The sequence below is a fragment of the Strix uralensis genome, chromosome 17, assembly GCF_047716275.1.
Source record: "Strix uralensis isolate ZFMK-TIS-50842 chromosome 17, bStrUra1, whole genome shotgun sequence".
NCBI classification, from domain to species: domain Eukaryota; kingdom Metazoa; phylum Chordata; class Aves; order Strigiformes; family Strigidae; genus Strix; species Strix uralensis.
The window spans coordinates 15,608,474-15,622,749 of NC_133988.1; the positions used below are offsets into that span (position 1 = coordinate 15,608,474).

General features: G+C 55.8%; 1 protein-coding gene across 7 annotated transcripts in view; it reads left to right on the top strand.

Annotated features, from left to right (window-relative positions):
• Positions 1 to 14,276, top strand: part of CUX2 (cut like homeobox 2) — a 68,460-nt gene that overhangs the window by 43,037 nt on the left and 11,147 nt on the right. For 3 of the 7 annotated variants that reach the window (XM_074887293.1, XM_074887292.1, XM_074887295.1), the window contains exons 2-7: positions 6,945 to 7,319; positions 11,936 to 12,073; positions 12,264 to 12,390; positions 13,199 to 13,275; positions 13,358 to 13,424; positions 13,693 to 13,741. In XM_074887293.1, coding sequence (XP_074743394.1) covers positions 7,160 to 7,319; positions 11,936 to 12,073; positions 12,264 to 12,390; positions 13,199 to 13,275; positions 13,358 to 13,424; positions 13,693 to 13,741 — 618 coding nt within the window. In that variant the 5' untranslated portion in view covers positions 6,945 to 7,159. Of the gene's footprint in view, positions 1 to 6,944; positions 7,320 to 8,134; positions 8,204 to 11,935; positions 12,074 to 12,263; positions 12,391 to 13,198; positions 13,276 to 13,357; positions 13,425 to 13,692; positions 13,742 to 14,276 lie in introns of those variants that run through there. The other 4 variants (XM_074887297.1, XM_074887296.1, XM_074887294.1 and 1 more) reach the window with 3 other exon arrangements.

Consider the following 14,276-nt stretch of genomic DNA (forward strand, 5'->3'; position numbering starts at 1 on the left):
TCTCTTTTCCCCCTCTCATTTTCCCCTCTTTTTTCCCTTCTCTTTTTTCCTTCTCTTTTTTCCTCTCGTTTCTCTTTTCCTCTTTTTTCTCTTTTAAAATTTTTTTTTCCTTTTTTCCTCTTTTCCCACTTTTCCCTCTTCCACCCCTCTTTTTTCCCTCTTTTTTCCCTCTTTTTTCCCCTCTTTTTCCCCCTCTCTTTCCACCTCTCTTTTCCCCTCTCTTTCCTTCTCTTTCCATCTTTGTCCCTCTTTTCCCTTCTTTTTCAAATTTTAAAAAATACTTCTTTAATATATTTTTTCCCTGCAAAGCACACTTTTCAGCACTCCCCATGAATATTAACCAGGGAGAGCAGAGCGCTACATCATCTGCGTCACGGGAAGGAGCCCATAAAAGCGCGGTGATGAATGGCAAGCGTTCCCCCTCCGCTCTTTCTTGTAAATGGGAAGGAAAAAAACCCACATTTTGAAATATTAACCCGGGTGGCAGCGGATGGGCTTTTTGGGCTGTTTCTCTCTGCCGTTCCCAAATACATCTCATATACATTTAGGCTCCTACATCCTTCCTATATAATTTTTTCCTCAAGGAAGGAGGAGCAGTGCCAGGAGAATAAATTGTACCCACAGCAAATAAACCCAGCTTTTATTTTCCCCCCCCGATTAGCTAAAGGGCAGTTTCTTTCTCTCACCAAAAGCTGCCCGCGATGGCAGTTTAATGGCAACAGCTTGAGACGGACAAAGTTTGAATATCCTTGCGACGGAGAAAAGAGCAAAGCGAAAGCCCTGCTAATTACAAAAGTTGCTTTATGAAAGATAATTCAAAGCAATAATTTAGCAAACATAATCAAGTAGCGCAGATGGGGATTTTGATGAATAGTTTGCAACATGCAATTAGCAGCTCTTGCAGTTACATATCATTAACCCTCAGAGCACAAAAATTATTTTCTCATTATTAGATGAAAAGGTAAAATTAAGCTGACTAGACAGTAAAGGAACAAACTACAATTAATTACCTTCATTTATTACAGTCATTATTTTAAACTTTTTTTTTAAACTCTGATAGATAGATGAAAACATCTAAATTAAAAGTTTTGTTCTGCTAAATGGGAGGTGAAATTTTGCGATGCTCGGGGTGCGCCCGTGTGCTGGGGCCAGCCCGACTGCATCCCAGCTCCATCCCAGCTCCATCCCAGCTCCATCCCGAACCCGGGGACCAGCGGGAGCCCCCTCATCACCCCACTTCATCTGTGCCAGGGATGCAGCATCCCGTGCATCCCTGCCCATCTCCTCCGCCGACCTGCACCGCTGCCATCAGCCGCCCAGGGAGTTTGGCATAATTTTGCAGGAAAATAATTTTGCAGGAAAACAATCTTGTGGGTTTGCAAGAAATCCAGCTCTGCTGGGAATTAACCCGCCCGGGTGGCACCTTCTCATGCCGGTGGCTGGAAATTAGCCTGCTCCTTCGAGCCACGTTGGGTTCGATGCTGAAGCCTTTCGTTTCGGCGTGTGTGCCGTTAGCAGATGGTTTGGAGTTGCCAACTGTCAGCAAATGCACTGAAAAGATAAATAAAGAAAAAATAAGGGGGAAAAAAAAAAATTCAAGAAAAAACCCAACTAAACCAGCCAGTAAAAAAAAGTGTATTAAATTATGTTGGTGAGGATAGTAAAATAAGCTTGCAATATTTTCCCTGCTTGCTGCGTTGTGTGGCTGGAGGCTGTAGCTCACCTGGGGATGGGTGTTGGATGAGGCAGGAGGATGGTCCTGCCCGGCAGCAGGCAGGGGCTGGCAGGGCCAGCGCTGGTCTGGGGGCTCAGCCCAGGAAATCCTGCGGTGCAGAGAAAGGGAAGAGCTCGGGCACCTTCTCCTGGAGCCGGCCGGGATGCTGTGGAAAAAGGGGGGGAAAAAAATAACCTAATGAGCTGAACATCCTCTGACTCCGCTCTCAGGAACTTTGCCAAAGCATCATTGAACTTGTCAGGAAGTATTACAACAAAATTAAGAACCAGCAGCAATTTTCTTGTGTTCGGGATCCTATGCTTTATAAAGTAAATTATTAATGCATTTTTTTTCTCCGTTAAGCAGTTATTTGCAGCAGTCTCGGTATATTTCTCATTAGAAATAACATCATCTGAAGAACTTATATTGATTCTTCTTCTTTTTTTTTTTTTTTTTAATCTCCGAATCATGAACGTGAACAACATATTTCTATGACGTTCCCTTTAACTAGAATTCTCAGGCTTTATTTTTATATTATCGATCTTTTTGACATGAATTGCTTTTTGGCCTTGTGAAAACGTTGTGAGCTGCTTCTGCCTTCGGAAGAATGGGGAGGGGGGGTGAAAGAAGTGGGAAAGGGGTGGGCGTGCGATGGGTCTGTGGGTGTGGGTGATGGGTTTGTGGGGTGTGCAATGGGTGTGGGGGTGTGTGCAGTGGGTCTGGGTGTGGGTGATGGGTCTGTGGGTGTGCGATGGATCTGTGGGTGTGCGATGGGTCTGTGGGTGTGCGATGGGTCTGGGTGTGGGTGATGGGTCTGTGGGTGTGCGATGGATCTGTGGGTGTGCGATGGATCTGTGGGTGTGCGATGGGTCTGGGTGTGGGTGATGGGTCTGTGGGTGTGCGATGGGTCTGTGGGTGTGCGATGGGTCTGGGTGTGGGTGATGGGTCTGTGGGTGTGCAATGGATCTGTGAGTGTGCGATGGGTCTGGGTGTGGGTGATGGGTCTGTGGGTGTGCGATGGGTCTGTGGGTGTGCGATGGGTCTGGGTGTGGGTGATGGGTCTGTGGGTGTGCAATGGATCTGTGAGTGTGCGATGGGTCTGGGTGTGGGTGATGGGTCTGTGGGTGTGCGATGGGTCTGTGGGTGTGCGATGGGTCTGGGTGTGGGTGATGGGTCTGTGGGTGTGCGATGGGTCTGTGGGTGTGCGATGGGTCTCGGTGTGCAACAGGTCTGTGGGTGTGGGTGATGGGTGTGTGTAATGAGCGTGTGTGGGTGTGCAATGGGCTTGTGCCTGTGTGCGTGGTGGGTTTGTGGGTGTGCGATGGGTCTGTGGGTGTGCGATGGGTTTGTGCACGTGCGATGGGTCTGTGCGGGTGTGCGACAGGTTTGTGTCTGCATGCAGTGGGTTTGCATGTGTGTGCATTGGGTCTGTGCGGGTGTGTGCCGTGGGTTTGTGTGGGTGCGCAAGGGTGTGGGTGTGTGATGGGTCTCTGTGGGTGTGTGATTGGTCTGTGCTCATGTGCAGTGGGTGGGGGTGATGGTTTGTGTGAGGGGTTTGTGGGTGTCTGCAATGGGGCTGTGCACGCGTGCGATGGGTGTAAGGAGCCGGTGGGATGTGGGGCACCGGGAAGGCAGCAAAGGACCCCGGCATGAGACGGGGGCTCCCCGGCACACGGCTGGTGCCGCACGGGGGGTCCAGCCCCCGTCACCTGGAACTCTCCCCCGGGCCAGGCTCCCTCGCAGGCTCTCCCCCCTCACCCCTCCACAGCCCTCCCGCTCTCCCCGACTTCTTTACACATCAGCAAAAAAAGCGAGGAAAATAGCAAAGGCTTGAATGAATTTTTTCATCAGTTTTCTTCAACATTTGGGGTCTCTGCTGCCGCTTTCTCCCCCGACAGCTGTTCCTCTCTGCTGAAAAAGAGCTCATTTGTGGTTTACTGCCACCAGTATTTAGATGGAAATAACCCACTACTTATCCTGCACTTGATCTCATGGATATAAGAATAAACTCACCGCCGGTGCGATGCAAATCCCGCGCCTTTGGAGAGGAGATGTTCAGACGGTCGGTCCTCGCCGCTGTGCCGGGAGGAGGACCGGCTGCGCTGGGGGAGTTTTACCATTTTGTCAGTCAATTATAATAATATTTCTGCTTCCAAATGTTTAAAAAGTTGGCTTCGGAAGGTATAATCATGGCACAGAGGCCAGCCTGACAATAGTAATTAATTAGGCTATTACGCATTCTACAGTGATAATTGCTTTGCTGGAAAGTCACCAGCCATGAAAAGGACCCGGCGCGTAAATGTAATTTATCACACGGCGGCGATCCCGCGCTGCTGCCGTGCCTCACCTTGAGCCCGTGGATGCTGCGGAGGGAGACGAAGGGGGGTGGGAAAAATAGAAATTAATAGTACATCGATATATAATGCAGAGGCAGAGCTCGCCGCCGGCCGCCAAGGGCTTTGTGGGCGGAGGGAGAGCGGTTGGCGGCGGCTTTGCCGTCGCCGATGGACACTGCGGTGATGGGGGGAGCGGGGACGATGCCATCCTGACCCCACTGAGGCAGGGCTGTCGCGGGGATGTTCAGCTCCCCCATTTTTAGATTTTCTCCTCTTTTTAGCAGGATGCTGGTGATGTCTCTCTCTTGGATGAGAGCACAGGGTTGGGGCACTGCCTCTGCCCCAAGAAAGCAAGGATTTGGGTTTTTTTATTATAAAACCTTGATTTTAGGGCTGATGTGGGCTTTTTCTGGGTGTTTATTCAGCTCTACATGAGGAATAACAGCGGTTTCAGGGTTGGGGTGAGCTGTCCCTGTGCAGAACTCAGAGCTGCTCTGGCAGGAATCTCCCCTGACATTCTGGTGAATTGTCCCCATCCAGAAAATGTCGCTGAAAATTTTAAATATCTTTTTTTCACTGAGATTTCCTTGAAGTTTAGTGGGACTCTGAAAGAGCAGAGTGGACGCCTGGCTCGCCATCCTGCCAATTGGCCGTGCCAGTGATGCCCTGGCACTGACATGGGCTGAAATGTGCCGGCCCCGAGCCAGAGCCCAACACGGGGGGCTGGGGCAGGAGCCGAGGCTGATGAAATGGCCCCAAATGCCTCCTTGACAGCAAACTGCAGGTCCTGTGGCTTCAATTAAGATGCTGATGGTAGTTAATGGGTGGGAAGGTGTTACACATCCACGGGCACTCGCTGGGAAGGTGGGATGAGCGGCGGGTCGACCCCTTGTATGAACCAGATGGAAACGTGGGTCTGTCCCCAGTGATCCCATGGCCAGTGGCCATGGAGAAGCAAGGTCCACGGGACCACGACACGGGGATGCTGCAGGCTCCAGCCTGCCCCAGAGCCACAACGTTCCTGGTGGGGAGTCCTCAAACCTCCATCAGGATTGCCAAGGAGAGGGAAAAGCTTTAAAGTTTCCCTTTGAAAAATGCTTTGTCTCTATAATGTGACTTCAGGAATAAAATCCAGCAGAAACAGCCCGATTTGGAGGTCTGGGCCGGCTCCTCCCTGCTGGCACAGGTTGGGGCTGCGCGGTGGGTTGGCACGGGTGATGGAGAACACGTTAGGGCTGGCTCCTTGCTCTGCACCCTTTGGTTGAGGCTGTCCCAGGGGAGATGAAGCTCTTCAGAGCAGTTCAAGCAGGTCCAGGCATCCCCGTCACCCCGCGGCAGAGCCGTGCCGATGGGCCGTGCCCGCTCCCACTCCTCTCCCGTGCAAAATCCGAAGGATGTGGGAAGTGGGGGGGTCACGAAGGGTTGATGCCGTGGAGCACCCCAGCACCGCTGCGTCTCTGCATCCTTACAGACCCTCGGGCAGGGCTCCCTGTGCCACCCCAATGCCACGTGCCACTGGCAAGTTCGGCAGACGCAATGCTGTCCTGCTACAATACACAGGCAGCGCTGCTTGCTGTGTGCTTGCTGCCTCCCCCCTCTCTCCCTTGCTTTATTATTATTATTTTAAAGCACCCCGAAGCCAAGCATTTTTGCAGAACGCTGAAGAAAAGCCCCCAAATTCCTCCTCTGCTGGAAACACGGCGCCAAGAAAGTAGGTTTGTGTACGAGACGCTATAAAAAGCCCAGCTTATACAATTTTAACAATAGAAAAATGATCTTTGTGCTCCAGTGCCTGCAAGCTTGGAAGGAGAAGGCGGTTTGCTCAGGTGGCTGCTGGATTACAAATGAGCAGTTTGCTTTGGGTTTGAATGACAAGCAATCGCAATCTGGGCTGGCGGGGCGAGCTGGGAGCTCCACCGGCACGGAGGAGATGGGTGGAGGGAAAAAAATGCCCTGGTGTGGGAGCTGCCACTGGGCTGAGGCACAAAGTTCAGGCTTTCTTTGATAATTAGCCCATCAGTGGCTTAAGAGTGGTTTAATTGACTGGTCTGCTGTTGGTAATAGTGTGTCTGCCAGCACTGAGTGCCAGGTGGGCACCTCTTCCTCCATCACTGGGCGCCCAGTTTGGATCAAACTGGGCATTTTCCAGCTGGAAATGGGTCACCTCCATCCCCAGCTCCTGCAGTAGAGACACAGAGGTCCGTGTGTCCCACCCGCACCCCATCCCAACCGCTGCAGGTGGGGCTGGACGTGGAGAGGTAGCAAGGGCACCCTCAGCAAACAAAGTGCACCGGAGCCCAGTGGGCAGCAGCCCCCGCCCCGAGGTGTCATCGCGCCTTGAAAAATTAAGGGGAGTAAATGATTCATGCTCATAAATGTTGGATGGGAGCGCGCAGCAGATTAATATGTTGTTCAGTTATTAGCAATGCAGTGTGCTGTCTCCCTGCTGCCCAGCCAGCGAGAGTGTCACCGGCACCCTGGTGCCCCGGCAGCCGAGGGGGACAGCGACGTGAGCGAGAGGAGATGTCCCAGTCCCGGCCTGAGCATCGTTTCTGCCCGTACTGGGAGGGCGGCTGGGGAGGGCTGTGTGCTGAATCCGGCCCGGCAAAGCACAACAACAGGCAGGCTTCTTTATTTCTTATTTAAGCGCCGACATTAAATTATAATTTTCATTTACTCAGAGCGCATCAATGATTTAGGGCGGTGTGGCATGGCAGCGGCACGAGGAGTCTAGCCAAAGGCAGCGAGCGGCTGTGCAGGGCGTGGAGCGGGCGCAGAGCCGCGCCGGGGGGGACCCGTGTGCCGGTCATGGGTGACACCGGTCCCGGTGGCCTGGCAGAGCCGGTTCCCTCCTCCGAGCCCGTCTTTGACCCCCTTTTTCCATCTCCCTGCAGGTGATTGCACTTAGTAAGAGAAGCAAGGAGGCTGAGACGGCTTTCCTGAGCGTTTACAAGCAATTAATCGAAGCTCCAGGTAAGCAACGCGGTGGCGACCTGGCTGCCTAACAAGTCGCGCGCCGGCGCCGGTGCCGAGAGGAGCCATCGAGGACCGCGGCAGCGCTGCTGTCCCCATCCCCGGCGCGGCTGGCGTCGCCGACCTCCGCTCGCGCATGGTGCTCTGGAGATACCAGCCGAAGAGAGGAGTGGAAAGAGCTTTTGCCATCGCTGTGTTTCAGCCCCTGAGCCAAATGCATCTTGACATTAGGAAAGGAATACATTTGCTCAGCCCTTGTAATAACACTGCGGCTATCCCCAGTTGTCTTTTTGACGGTAAGTTAACCGAAACGACCGAGCGCTGGCTCGCACCACGGCTCCTGGCACCGGCCGCGGCTTGGGGACGGTTTTCCCCGTTTCACCGCCGTGCCGGGGTGTACCCCCAGTCCAGGGCGCTGCTCCAAGTCTTGGGAGAGGGAAACTGAGGCACAGGGCAACCCTGAGGCTTGTGTTGGCAGAGTCAGTGCTAGGGCTGGGTGAGGGGCTGGGACCCCCCTCCCCGCCGCTCCCCACCGTGGGCTCTGCCGCGCTCTGAGCCGGGGGGCGGCTGCGCTGGGCACGGTGACACGCAGCGTCCCCCGGCGCGGCGAGGATGGAGAGCTGCAAACAGCTGAAGATGCGCAGAAGGGCTCCTGCAGGGCCACTAATTCATTTTCCAGACATTTAGGAATAACAAAATGTTTTAATGATTTCTTAGGGGAATTAGGGAGACGTATTTTTGTCCTCATTAAATTTGTCCTGTGCTACAAGAACCAAATGTCAGCTCGGTTTCCAGAACCCAGTTATCTTCCCTCCCCACCTCCCCACGCTCACCCGCCGTGCTCCTCCTGCATGCACACACGTGCACACCCCAAAACTGCTCCCGTATGGTCTCTGCACCCCTCCTTCTCCTCCTCCTCCTCCTCCTCTCTCCCTGCTCTCCTGCAGCATCCACCTCTTGGTCCCCTCTCCCCTCCTGCTCCCCAAATCCTCCTGCCCGTCGTTTTGTCCCCGTCCGTTACATGTCCGTGTGTCTCTCGACAGGCGAACTCTTTGTGGAATACTTTACAAGCGCCACATAAGTCCTGATTCGACATTTTTTGCTTTGAATGGCTGCTGTCAACACAAATCTCTGGCAGAGACTCTAACGGAGCCTGATTGCTCAGCAAGTATTTTGATAAGTGAGCTGGCTGTGTGTCTGTAATTACGGGAGAAAACCGTAAATCTTTTGGATATTGTTCACACAGATGTGGCGTGAAGAGAAGGGGGGGAAGCAGTAAAATGTGTTAAAAGCATAATTAATGTCATTGTTGTTGGGGATGATTTGATTTAAGGCTGACTTTGACTCGTGGAGGGATTCGTAGGGCGCCGGTGGATGTGTTTGAGCAGGTTGGGGTGGGGTGGCCGAGGAGGTGCCGCCCCGGTTTGAGAGGTGATGGCGCCGCAGATGTGCCGTGGAGGTACCGCGGATGCACCGTGCATCCGTATGGGTGCGCCGTGGGTGTACCATGGGTGTACCATGGGTGCACAGTGGGTGCCCCGTGCTCCTCTCAGAGCTGGGCAGCAGCGTGGAGCAGATGCCACCCTTCAGCCCTTGACATGGAGACCTCCACCGAAGGCCAGATCAAGGGGCCAGGCCTTGGCCCAGAGCTGAGCTGCTGGTCCCCAGGGACATGGGTGCTCCCTGGAGCTGTGCACGCTCAGGAGAAGGTGCTGAGCATCCAGGACACCTCCAACCCCATCCCACCATCACACGGGTACCTCAAGCTGCTGCAGTGGGTGCGCAGAAGCTGCGCAGTGCTGTGGTGGGGGTGTCTAGGAGCAGGTCTGCTGCCAGCCCAGACCCCCTCCAGCATCGGGAAAGGCCCCTGGCCCCGCTTCCCTGTGCCGGGGCTGGGGACACTGGGAGGGATCCCGGCCCACCGCCCCCGGCCCTGCTGCAGCACGGCTGGTGCCACTAAAGGACAGCCAATAACGCCAGCTAGTGGCAGCACTTATTATATATATATATATAAAAAAATATATATATATTAAAAAAATATGTATATATATAGTGGGCGAGTATATGTAGCGATCGATAAGCACGTCTGGGCAGCGGGTTCTGCTCTGCAGCAGGGACTTGCCGTTTCCCACGCTGGTCACCGCCGTGCCGTAGCCCCCGAGCGTGCGGGAGCTGCCGCGGACGCAGCACCCCAAGATCCCGTTTTGGCACATGCCTCTCTCGTGTCACCCGTCACCCGGCTGTGCCACCGGTGCGTCACCACCACAGCGGGGCTCACAGCTGCACGGCCGCTCGGCCGCGGCGTCGGTGCCGTTTCCTCTACCCTGTTCCCACCGGGCTTGTGACCCACACAGCGGGGACTGTCCCCTGCGCCGCGGGCGGTGTCCCGAGCCCTCCAGCGTGGCTCAGGGTGCGATGGCACGTGGCATCCGTGGTGACTTGGTGCAAGCAAACGATGTGCTTGGTTTGGGGCGTATCCCTTCTCCAGCCCTGCGGCAGGAGGGTTTGTTCACCGGCAGCGCGAGCATGGCGCGAGCATGGTGTAAGCGTGGTGTAAGCATGGCACAAGCATGGCGCAAGCATGGCGGCATGAGCATGGTGTAAACGTGGCATGAGCATGGTGCAAGCATGGTGTGAGCTTGGTGTGAGCATGGTGCAGGCTTGGTGTGATCTTGGTGTGAGCAGGGTGCGAGCTTGGTGTGAGCGTGGTGTGAGCATGGTGCGAGCTTGCTTCCCAGTCCTGGCAGCCCCTTGGTGCATCCAAACACCTCTCATGCGGTGCTGGAGCCAGCCCCACAGCCCAGAACAGCGCTTTGCCCGGGGCTGGACAGGGTGGTGTTAGCACGGTGTAATAATCCAGCCGAGAGTTTTGCCCCGGCTGACGTAGGGAGCGGAGCCAAAGCACCACTTGCTCTTTTCGCTTCAAAAAGCTCCGCTCCCAACCACTTCATCCCGGGATGTTGGCTGCAAACAGGGAGCAGCGTGCGGGGGGATCGCGCCGGCTGTATTTCAGCCGTGGGGCTGTGGTTCACGGAAGGGGAAACACTGACCCAAGGAAAATCCCTGGAGCTTTATCGCTCAGGCCAGTCCCTCCCATATTTTTTCTCATCACGGAGGCGAGAGAAGTTGCCAGCACGGATTGGACGGGTCCTGCCCCGGGGTTTATCCCTGCAGAGGCAGCTCGTGGGCTGGCATGGAGCCTCCTGCCAACACCCCCAGGGCTGGGGGAGCACGGGGACGGGGGGGACCTCCGGCCCTTGCAGCCTGTGAGCTGAGGCCCTGGAGCACAGGGTTTAATTAACCGTATCGTTATCTCAGCTCGTGTACTTACGGTGTTATTAATGGCTGTGAGAGCATCCAGTCCGGTTTGGGGCCGTGCCTCATCGCCGCAACCCTCTTTGATGGTGCAGTCCCACATCCTTGGATGGCGAACCCGCCTGAAGGATGCTGAGCCACGGCTCCGGCGCCAGCCAGACGCCGCGAGCAGCCCGGGAGGGTCCTGGCTGGAGCTGAGTCACCGATTCAGTGCCAAAGCCAGCAGTGTGCCGGCAGGGCTCAGCACCCACCTCTGCTTGGGTCCCCATGGCTGAGCTCTGAACACAAACCTTTTATCCCAGCGTGTCCGCGGGGTTTCTGTGATGTTCAGCAGAAAAAAGGGGGAACGTTCCCTGCGGAGAAGGATGCTCTGGGGGCTTTCGGCGTTAGCGCAGGATCCTGGTGCTGAGGTGGCGCCCTGCACCCCACATGGCTGCGATGCTGTGGGATGGGAGGGCAGCAGTGGGTCAGGGGGACCCCCAAACCCCATCTTGAGGGGGGTCACATGTCTTGGCACCACTCGTTTCCAAGGAGCATCCATGCTGGGCATTTGCAGCGAGGATCACGGGCCAAATCCTGCATTTTTCTGGCAGGTTCACCCCAAAGATGCCCGGTGCTGTGGTTGCAGCCCCAGACCACCCCAAATCCCACGGCGCAGCCATGGTGGTGCCGGGCCCCCTTCATCCTGCACCGCTGCCGTCTCCGCCAGGCACTCACTGAGCAGAAGAGCTGCTCTGCATCCCGTTCAGAGCGGAGGCAGCCAGTTGTTGTGATTTTTTTTCCATCACCATTATTATTTTTTACCCTTGGATGTCTGCCACGGGTCCGTGCTGTACAGTAGCACTCCCAGCTCTGTCCCACTTCTCTGTTTGTCTAACTTTTTGACCCTGGAGAATTCAAATCTATTTTCTTTCCTCTTCTTTTCTAAAAAAAAACCCCAAACCTATATTAACCTGGCTCAATAGGAGGCATTTTCTTGAACTTATTAAAAAATCCAGACTTGTAAATTAATTTGTTCATGTTGTACAATGGCAGTGCAGATGGACTCATTAGCATGCACACAACAAATAATTATAGATGAATTTTTAGCTGGCCTGCTTAATGGGCTTGCTGGGTTAATTATGTCAATGTATAATTACATCAGCCCTGGGAGACATAATGGCACACCCTGCTGAGCAGACACTAGCTAATGATGGTGTAATGCTGACAGAGGGAAGACGGACGGCTCTGAATGCACCTGCTTACCTCGGCACAAACCGCCATTGTCTGCGCCCAAACGGGCCGGCGCTGGCAGCACCGGGGCCACCGGTGCTGCGGGTGCCGCCGGCTCCCTCGGGGAGGTGATGTCCCCATCCAGCCTTGCCGGTCCCTTGGGGCTGGTGATGGAAAGCACAGGACCGAGGGGGTGTCCCCATGGCACCCAGCACCCTGTAGGGTGCCCCAGGGCTGGGAGAGCACCCACTCTGGTTTTAAGCGGGGTGTGGAGGGTGGTTGCCCTAGGATGGGTGGCAAGGAGGGTGGGCAAGTCCCCGGGGAGGTAGGAGAGGGCTGGTGGTGGGCATCCTTGCTGCTCACCATTGCGTCCCATGTCCCGCAGACCCCGCTCCTGTGCTGGAGGCTGCCCGGAGCCTGGAGGACCGGCTGCAGCAGCTCCAGCGCCTCGAGCCTGATCCACCCCCACTGAAGGACCTCAGCCGCCCCTGGAAGAAGCACCCGGAGCTCATCGGCACCAAAGGTACCCCCCCCGGCGCCAGCCACCCTGTTGGACGAGGATGGCAGTGGCAGTCCCCAGCTGGGTCCCCCCACGTGCCTCTGAGCATCCCTGGGGGGGTGTCAGGGCCAGGACCCCTTTCCCTGGCCTGTGGTCCCCAGCAGCCACCGCTGGTGTCCCCTACGCAGCTGTGTGATATGTGTCCCCCCCGCAGAGCGCAGAGAGGGGACGTCACCGGCCACCGGGCTCACGTCAGCGGCCGAGCCCCTGCTCTCCGGCATCGACGGCAAAGCACCGTGCGCAGAAACCTTGCTGCAGAGAAATGAGGCAGAAAAGCAAAAGTACGTGAGTACAGGGATACGGGTTCATTCCGGGGTGCTGTGGGAACATGTGGCTCTGTCCCCACTCCTGCACGGGGGTGTCCATCTGTCCTTCCCTCACCTCCTTTGCTGTCTGGGTTGAGAGCAGACTCATCCTGTCCAGAACCCTGATACACAATCTCGGGCTCTCCAAGAGTCCATCCGTCTGTCCGTCCCCAATCCCAGGCAGTTTTGGGGCAGCGGCAGGCACAGGCAGAGCCAGGACAGGTCGATCGTGCTGGCCCCTCGTACCGTCTCCCTGGCACGTGGCTTTGCGCGGACAAATGGGTTAAAGCCAGGTCGACAGATGAACCTCATTAATGGCCTTTTAATTTGGAGGCTCCCGGCTTTCTCGGTGCCTTCATTGTTATTCCTTAACACGCTGCACCGGGAAACAAATGAGGAATCTTTAAACCCTAAATTGCAGATCTCTGCGAGTAAGTTCCTGGCAAGTGCAGGCTATAAATAATGCAGAATAACTTTTCCCTGATTGCTTCCCCCACCTCCAATTAATTACAGGCAGGGGTGGGCTGCCATCCCCCCTGTTGGAGGGGGTTCAGCCACAGGGATCAGGACCATTTTCAGCCCTAAGTGAATTATTTTACACCCGGGGCTGTAAACTCCTTAATATCGAGGGGTAACATGGCTTGAACACATCCTGGCATCCACCAGTGGGTCTTTCCCTGAGCGATGGGGATGCAGCGGGGGGGTCTCTGTGTTCCCTTGGGGGGTTGCAGGGTCGGCACGGCCGCAGTGCCACTGGCACGTGGCTGATGCCCGTCTCTTGCAGGGGGCTGCAGGAAGCACAGGTCACTTTGGCCGCTCGGCTGGGGGAGGCAGAGGAGAAGATCAAAGTGCTCCACGCAGGTAGGGGGGCTGGGGCAGGGGCCGCCGGCCATGGGGGGCCAAGCCTTCACCCCGTGCCTCACCCTCCTCTTCCTCTTCCCAGCGCTGAAGGCGACCCAGACGGAGCTGCTGGAGCTGCGGTGTAAATACGACGAAGAAGCCGCGTCCAAGTAAGTCGCCGATGATGCCTGGTTGTGCCCGGAGGCTGTTGGCGTGCCTGAGCCTGAGCCGAGCCGCCTGCGGCATTGCGGCAGTGCCGGGACGTCCCCGCGGTGCTGCTAAACGACTTGAGGAGCTGAGATGCTTGAAGCAACTTCAGCAGCACCCCAAGCCGTGGGGGGTCCCGCTGTCTAAGAGGCCCACCTGTGCTCTCGGCTGCAGCGCAGGCAGGAGCCCTCGCCGGCCATGGAGGGCTGACCTCTCGCTTTCTCATCACAGGGCAGACGAAGTAGCCATGATCATGACAAACCTCGAAAAAGCCAACCAGGTGAGCTGGGAGCTGACTTTCCAGCCAACTCAGGGCACGTACCCTGCTCCCCCTCCGCCGTGCTCAGCCGCGGGCCCCCCAGCCGCTGCACCCACCGCAGCACCCCGAGCATCCGCGTGGCTTGGATGTCTGTCCCCAAAATGGTACGGGCTGGCCGGGCTCCAGGACTGGGAAGCCCTAAAAGTGGGCTTCTGGTTTTCTTCGCCCAGCAGCTCCTCCGAACCAGCCCAACGGCACCCTCCTGCCCCATGTTGAGGGTTACTGGTGTGTTGGGGCTCCCACTGGGCTCTGCTTTGGCCACAGGAGCCAGCGTTTGTCACCTCTGGCTTCTCCCGGGTGTTTCAGGGCAAACACACACCAGCCTGGTGTTGGTTTCTGGCATAATTACTTCTGGTCCTATCCATTCCTATTCACTAGTTTTATTTAATTCTGAAAGCGTAGATACAAATAAATGCATGTGGGTAATAAAATAGGCTTAAAGAGCAATTTGCATGTAAATACAGCCTGTTGGGTGGAAAAAGGCAGTGTCCTGGAG